The following is an 8,920-nucleotide window of genomic DNA, read 5'->3' as shown; positions in this document are numbered from 1 at the left end:
CTCAGATTATTTATTAACGTATTCATTAAACTCATTTCTGTTGATGTTGAGCGAGTAATTCTCACTTATGGGGAAGCAATTGTTAATTACCAGGCCCACTATTCCATTCTTATTAATTAATGTATCTTCGTTAGGAAACCTGCCATTGAACAGCGGAATCCAAATGGAGGCGTCATTTTTCGCATCGTTAAAGCAGTACGCTTACTGCCTATACGATTCTGAGATGACAACCGCATCTACTCGGTACTCGCAAGCGTACTGATACATTAAGTCTTGTGCCAGTTTGCACACTATTCAGGTTAGTCTGCAAGATCTTAATTTTAACCCTGCTTCACACTCTATCTGTACGTAGGGCACGCCAATGAGCCTGTGACATGCCTTGTGTTGTTTAGTTTACGGGTGCTACACATCGCGCAGCACGGCTAGTTGTTGCAGTTTGACATATTGTGGTCTTTACCTCCACATCTTCTGCATATTTCCTTGCCAGGTTTGATCGCTTTACACTGACTCGTTGAATGCCCTATTAGATGACATCTATAGCATTTCTCAACCCTATTAAGAATTCTTGCCGTGGCTATGATCGGAGCCGTTCTTATATTTAAATTAGAATTATCTTTGGGAAAATATGCAGCTGGCACCACTACTATCACTTGCTGCGTGCCCACCGGAGTTACATCCGGTGACTCTGCGCGTAACCCGGAATCCATCCCTTGGTCGAGGCGACAACTAGCTGTGCAAATATAATTAGTCGGACCGCAATAATCCTAAGGAACTGTAATAAAACTAAACATTTCTATTTTACCGTTAGGGCCTTCAAAATAAAAATATACAATTAATCGTATTAAATATCGTATTAAAATATATTCAAGTCAAGACGTTCGTTATGGTTATTGCTCCATCAGTGAAGAAACGTGAGTTTTCCCATTTTTCGCGGGATTTCTACCCGCAAGTGACCAGTGATGGGACGAGCAACATCCAGCAACAGGTTTTCTCTGCGTCAGCATCGTCGCCGAATTTCGCTGGTTTTCCATCTTTAGATCAGTCAACATCCCTTGACTGGTTTTCTATACGTTAACCAGTCAATGTCTTGGATTGGTTTATCAGCCTTAGATCAGTCACCTGTTTAACTTATATGTATACACACCGAGCGTAACTGTCTATGTCCACGAACTTGTTGAATAAGGTGTATATCGCGATCTGTTACTTCAGTGTTATAATCAGTTCAACCACCTCTATTATCCTAAACGAAATATCGGATCGATTATTTCGTGGCGCCGATTATCTAATCGTAACCGGAATTTACGATTCCCGTTAGCGCGCTTCCTCGCGATCGCGTCTCTCCGCGAACGATCGAACATTGTTAGAAAAGAAAAAAAAAAAAAAAAACAAACTAGAAGTAAATACGGAAAATATATTCTATGCATGTTTTAGGTAAATTCTGAAATTATGAAGTGATATGATAACGTTTAAGTATGGTTAAATTTGTGTAAAAGCTTGAAATCGGTCAATTTAACCAACACTGGTAGGTTTAGTGTTAAATGTGACAAAGAGTCTTTCTTTTACAATTTCTAACAATGAATGATTATGGTGATTATACAGATTATTTATGTATGATAACATTGAGCATGAAGCTGTATATGTTAAATATTTATCATTTAACATGTATTATTCTGATGTAATAATCTGATAAAGGAGTTTGAGTACGTATAACTACATTTCTGCAAATATAGACCTGGTTCTAAAATACAGATTTATCAACCAATATTTCGCGATTAATACTTTTACAAATTTAGAAATGTAAATAGAATTGATACCTTCTTCGTATTTATTGAACATAATTGTAAATACTTTTAACTGACACGGTTAATTCGGACGAATAATGTCGGCCCGAAACAATGCAGAAGAAAATTGTGTTCAAGAACATATAAGGGAGATATAGATACAGTGATATATAGTATGATGTAGGCAGAATATAGACATATATGGGTGTTGAGATAAGAAGAAGGTTATATACATTTTTCAAAATAAAATTACATTTTTCGATGCATTGATTGATGTAGTTCCTTATAAAGAAATATTAGCCCTACTACTTTCTTTTAAGCAGATATAAATATTTTAGAGACATATGTTAACGAGTACCTGTATCAACATTTCGGTTAATGTTGTAGTCCAACGCTACTGCTTATTTATTAGCGTATATTCAGTAAATCGTAAATCTACGAAATAATAGTTATTAGTTTCTTTTGACTTTTACTTTCTTTAACGTACTTCAAAGTCATATACATTCTTAATAATTACATTTAGTGAATTACTTACAATTACATGTTCCTTTTCGTTTAATAAGACAAATTACAAAGAATGCGAGAAAGAAGGAAGAGAAAAAGAAGCCCATTTGTGTGAATGTATATGTTTCTATATCATATATGTAGTATCGTGGACGAAAGGCCTAAGAAATGTCGGGCGAACTATGAACAATGTCGCGAGAGCCGAGGCGCCGTCGGGCCCATCAATGTGTCATCGGTCTTTTCAAGTGCATAGTTTCGTGGAAAAGACCTACGTGACCCTGACTACGAGCGTCTGCAGAACACGTGTGCGGTGGGCCTAGGAAAAAGACAACAGAATGCGACAACGGCCAGAGTGTTAGTCGAGAAGCAGAGCGTTAGTCGACAAAGAGAGTGTGAGTCGAGGAGCCGAGTGCGAGTTGAGCGGACGCAGAGTTTGCGAGTGGCGTTGCCGAGAGAGTGTTGAATGCATTTTGTAAATTCGAGTCGTTAGCTAGTTATTTAGTTGCGCTGTTTTCTGTACATTTGGTGTGAATAGTTCAGGTTGAACAACAATCGTCTTTTTCTGTCTGATTAACATCTCTATTGCCCACTCCTTGTAAATAAACTATATCACGATATTACATATAATTTTACCAATATAAATTTAGTTCCAATTCAAGTTTTGCACTGATTAGTCGCGTATCTACCGGCTTTGGTAGGTACTCGCACTGATAAATATTCGCTGATCTACAGAATGGGATACACAAATCGGGGCACCTAAATAACTTCGTTATTAATATTATGAAAAGAACTACGCAGGGCAAGGTTATACTATTTGGTAGATAATGTTTTTGCTAGAAGACATTTTTTAAATATTATTTTAAGGACATCATCATTTATTTGTGCGATAATATACTTGTTTTATACATTCATCGATCCATCTCTATATTCCCAATAAACATTTAATTTAACAATTACTTAAACTCTAATTTGCCAAATTCAAAGTATAAAGTTCAAAGAGAACGTAAATACAAGAATAACATTGCGCGTCTTTCCTTGTCTTCCATACATAGTAGAATCTTGATTATTGGAACTAATAATGATAAATGTGTTTGAATTATAGAAAACAGCTTTTTCTGTACAGCAAACCAAAAGCTACAAGGAAACAATTGGACGCTACATAAAACCATACGGGTTCCACAATTACTTATCGCTAAATCATATTATATTTCTTAACACATTTTTTAATACACGCGTTTTAATAGAAGCAATTCCACCGAGTTACTTTCATTTTGTGTTTCAAGCCACGTTAGCTCCTTTTTGAGAGCTTCGCACGAGAAGGTCCAGCTTCATCGTCGATATTATCTATGTTCACTGGATTGTCTTTATATTTCTGAATAACTTCATCGGCACATTTCTTCTTGACTATATCATATTGCTTCTCAATATAAAACCAGTTATACACATCAATTTCTACGCACTTTTCGCATCCAGGTAATTCTTTCGTAATTTTAAGTACTTCTTGCAGGTCGGCTTCCCATTTTTCTGTGACTCCTATATTCCGCACGTTTCCAAGCACCAACAAGCTGTCCCACGAGCTTCTCAGTATTGCATCGTCGACACTTGACCAAGCATTATGTGCAAACTGGCAGCAATCCCACATGGATATTTCTTTATGGACGTCCATCATATCCTGCACCGTATCGCCAACAATTCTTAACATCATTGTTTTCAGTAATTCTATTCGGTATTTTCGCGTGAAACATGATATTATACCACAATTCATTGGTTGACGGAGTGGTGATACTTTAACTGGAAGAGACATAATTGTAACGGAACGATCTAAATCGTGAAGATCATTAAGATTGTGAAGTGACATAGCATTATCGAGTAACAACAAATATTGCTCCGTGGGAGCGTTCTCCCGTTGTCTTTCTTTGACTGATTCTAAGAAAAGATTTTCGTACCAGTCTTTGAAAATGGTACTGTCCATGCAAGCATTTTCTTTTGATTTGTAGATAGTTGAGAAGGCTTCTGTATCGTAATTGTATAAAGCATGAACAACCGGTTCGGTACCGATTAGCAGTACCGGCAACTTGCGACATCCGGTAGCATTTGCACAAAAAACTGCAGTAACGTAATCTTCGCACATTTCCAGGTTTTCTGTCGATTTCGCATGGTCCATAATACAAGTTCTTTCTGGTACTATTTTCCACATTATTGTTGTGTAAACGACATTGTAAACGTTCCGCAATGTGATCTGACGTTCAAGCAGAAATCTGATAAAATCAGCTTTAAAGACTCGCGCTGCAGCGGTTTCAGTTTTGGCTGGAACAGTTTCCTTGACATCCGCATTAGTAATACTGTATCGTTCTTTAAAGCCCAGGAGCCAAGTGCGGCCGGCTCTAAAACTAGGAGATCCCATTAACTTCATATTAATTTCTAGAGCTCTTCTCTTTATGTCTGCTATTGTCATTTGTTCGTTTCTTTCCTTACATCGTAAGTACCATTGGTGAACAATTCCATCTACATCAACTGCACGTCGTCTTATACGTTTTTCGTATCTGCTAAGTTCCATCCTGCTTTCGAATTGTCTTTTAATCCATTCGCTTTGTGCGTATATACGGTACAAGGTGGCTCGTGAAATATCGTACTTTTCTATTGCGGATTTTCTAGATTCACATCTTTTTCTCATCTCAAGGATATCGTATTTTTCGGCAATTGTCAACTGTATCGATTTTCGTTTTGACGTCATTATTGTTTGAAACGTTTCGACTGTAAATACCGCACTGAAATGTTGAGACGAGATTTTATTTCGACAGTTGTTGTCGTCGACAATTTTGATAGGGGGAAATAAATACTATGTGTATTAAACATGTATATAGGTATATAGGTATATACGTATATACGTATATTCTGATGATAGAACGTTCGGATGATGTATATACGTAATGTATAATCGAGGTTACGCTGTATATCAAAATAACAAATAGTATTCGACCGAGAGGTGACATTAAGCAGGCAGCACGAAAATAAGAATTTAGTATGAGAGTATTATGAGAATAAGAACAATTTTAATGCAAACAGTTTATAAATCAATGGTTTTCTCTAACTGAATTTATACATCTGTTCATCCTATAAACGGTAAACTTTTTAAGAAGACTAAAAACTCATGGATTCTACGAATGTTACAAACGTTCATTTCATGGATTTATTCTTGGAACATTTTTACGTAATTTTGAAAAGGAAAAAATAATAATTTTTACTACGAAGATAAAAGACTTAAAAATGAATTGTAATTTTGTCATCGTGCTTTATTGTTAATATCGATTAATTTGAATACAGAGTCTTTTTCTGTAGAAAATTCAACGTAGAACATATTTGTGAAATATGAATTCGTCGAACAAAGAGTTTCGTACTTTTCACATAAAATGATTACTACTAGTGTTAGTTTGACTCATTTTAGACGTTTTGGACCATCTTCTTCTCGTGGACAGTTCTGTCCGAGCAGCCGAGCTAAACGGACGTGTAAAACTGCTTCGCCGAAAGTGCGGCAAGTGGCGAAAAGGAAGTTACGAACGTCAACGCTCATCGCCAAATGGTCGAAATCCGTGTCTTTTGCTAAAAGACTATTATCAAATCTAAAATGCAAAGTCACATTCCACTGATAAAAATAATTAGTAAAGACGAAACATACTACATAAACAAAACAACAAACATTTCAAAACCAAGCCAATCAATAAACGAAGAACAGGAATGCTCAGCTACAAATGAAGTTGAAATGGAACCAATAGAGAAGAATGAAGAGAATAAAACCAGTATCGAACTAACCTACCAGGATGAAAGCTGGAAGGTGGCAAGTTGTAACAAAGAACGAAAAATAACACCAAACACAAACGTTAGGAAAGATATCGAAGCAGAAAGACAACAATGGCTACAAGAAACCACACTCCGAAACTCCTTCAGCGCACTGCCAAAGAAGAAAGAAGCCGTTGTCAGCAGTATATGTACCACCGCGACACAAAATGACAACACAAATGTGGGAAGAGTACTTTCGACACTTAGGTGACAAGTATATTGCAGCTGGAGACTGTAACTCAAAGCACACACTATGGGGATCAAGAATCACCACACCTCGAGGCAGAACCTTGGAAAAATACATTAGAAATAATAACCTCAATATACTATCCACAGGAAGACCGACATACTGGCCGACAGACCTGAGCAAAATTCCTGACCTACTCGATTTTGCAGTTACAAAGGAACTAAACGCAAATAAACCAAAAATAACACCCAGCCTTGAGCTTAGCTCCGATCATACACCCATAATAATTACATACAGAAACAAACCAATACTTTACAGCAGTACAGACACGCTATGCACCAAAACCACCAAATGGCAAACTTTTAAAGAAATAATCGAGAGCAAAACCAACTGCAACATACAATTGAAAACACCCGAACACATCGAACAGGCAGTAACAGCACTGACAGAAGCTATTTAAGAAGCAGCATGGGCAACCACTATACATGAACCAACCAAGAGACACACAAAAATAATTCCACTAGAAAAAATCCTCGAAAAAATTACAGAAAAAAGAAAAGCTAATGCAAAATGGCAAAAACATGGAGCACGAGAAAACAAAAAATACCTAAACAAACTTGCGAAGGAAATAAAAAAAAAAATAAAAGAGCGCAACAATAACGAATTCACAAAATTCATAGAGTCACTCTTTGCATACGAGAACTCCAACTACTTCCTATGGAAAGCCACGAGAAAAATAAAGAAACCAATAAAACTAGTCCCAGCAATCAGAAAAGCAGACAACACATGGGCAAGAAGCAACGAAGAGCTAGCTGAAGAATTTTCCAACCACCTTTACAACACATTTACACCACATAATATCAACAACAGCAACCCCAAATGCCATACGGACGAGGATGCGCAAACCACTAGTACCTCAACTGACAATCACTACACCATACCTAAAACAGCAGCACAAGAAATTAGAAACATAATTGAGAAAACAAAAAATAAGAATGCATCAGGAATCGACCTAATCAATGGTAAAATCTTGAAAAACCTTCCGCCAAACGCGATATGTCTAACTACAATAATATTCAATGCAGTACTAAGAATTCAATACTTTCCTAAACTATGGAAACTGGCAAAGACCCACACCAAACTACATCTTACAGACCAATATCACTACTTCCTGTGTTTTCTATAATACTAGAGAAAATAATATACGACCGCAAAAAACCAATAATAGAGAAATAATTAATACCAGATCACCAATTTGGATTCAGAAACAAACACTACATTATAGAGCAAATGCACAGAATGGTCAACGAAACAATACTAGCACTAGAAAACAAGCAATACTGTACAGCCCTCTCTATGGACATAGAGAAAGCATTCGACAAAATAAACCACGAAAGCCTTCTACAAACAATCAGGAAACAATTCCCGGAGCAAATATACCAATTAATAAAATCTTACTTAAGCAAGAGAACCTTCGTAATAAAAATCAAGGACACATACTCTGAAGGCAGAGACATCCTACTGAACAGCGCGAACATACCGCAAACAAGGCAAGTCAAATACCTATAAAAAATACAGACAACAAGGAGACAAATGCATTGCCTAACAAGTCGAAAATCCAAATTAAGTATAAAAAATAAATTAAAAATATACAAAACGATCATAAAACCAATCTGGACGTATGGAATACCACTAGGGGGGCGGCAGCAGTGAGCCATATAAACAAAATAGAGACAGTACAAGATTAAATTCTTAGAACAATAGTAAACGCCCCATGGTACGTTTGAAACGAGGACACACGGAAAGACCTGGGAATACCAACTGTTAAAGAGAAAATTAGCAGATACGCAGGAAACTACAAAGAGAGAATAGGAACATACACAAACCGGCTAGCTGCGAAAACGATCAACACCTTAAACGTGGATAGAAGACTGGAAAGGAAAACCCCAGCAGACCTCACAAAGGACACAACCTAACAAACACGAAGATGGTATCCCGCTGAAGGTAGCCACCCACATGATAATCAAACAGTGTTCGAGATTTGGAGTGGTCGCCTGGTAATTGCCGCGACCGTATGACCACTAGACGCGAGCCTCGGGCAGGACGACCGTCAAGGGTACCGTAATGCGGACCCATCATAAACAGTGGGCCTATTGTACAGTCCAGGTACCTTAGGACCTCCCGGAAAAACCCATAAAATACGAAATTGCTTTATTTCTATGCTACATCTCAGGAAGACCGGACACGCGGGTTTTCGCCCAGTGTAAGGTCACCCGCGCACGAACCTTCACGAAGGCAGCCAGCCCATCCTCAAACATACGGCTTTACCCAATGATGAGTTAGGAACAGACTTGAGACACACCGACCACGAACAGTATATTTAACAAGATAATCCGTAGACTTATGGACAGGACTCACTCTTGCACCAGTATCCTAAGAGTCAACACGTAGCAGTATTCAGTCAGTGAACATTACATTTGAGGCGGTGAAAAGACAGTCGTGGGTTTCGTCCCGGGACTACCGGTGGACTCGTCAGTAAGGCTATGCCCGGTAGTCCCTGCCTTAGACGTAGAGGGAGTCTCGCTAGGTGCGGTATTTATATCAATCGCTC

At 37.8% G+C, this 8,920-nt stretch overlaps 1 protein-coding gene across 1 annotated transcript; it reads right to left on the bottom strand.

Annotated features, from left to right (window-relative positions):
- Window positions 1-3,573: 3,573 nt before the first annotated feature.
- LOC126866764 (tigger transposable element-derived protein 2-like) lies at window positions 3,574-4,842 on the bottom strand. Its single transcript, XM_050620703.1, has one exon. The coding sequence runs from the start codon at window positions 4,840-4,842 to the stop codon at window positions 3,574-3,576; it is 1,269 nt and encodes a 422-aa protein (XP_050476660.1).
- Window positions 4,843-8,920: the final 4,078 nt, after the last annotated feature.

This window comes from Bombus huntii, chromosome 6 (assembly GCF_024542735.1).
Source record: "Bombus huntii isolate Logan2020A chromosome 6, iyBomHunt1.1, whole genome shotgun sequence".
Taxonomy (NCBI): domain Eukaryota; kingdom Metazoa; phylum Arthropoda; class Insecta; order Hymenoptera; family Apidae; genus Bombus; species Bombus huntii.
Note: the sequence above shows the minus strand (reverse complement) of the source record. Positions and strands in the feature narration are given on the sequence as shown.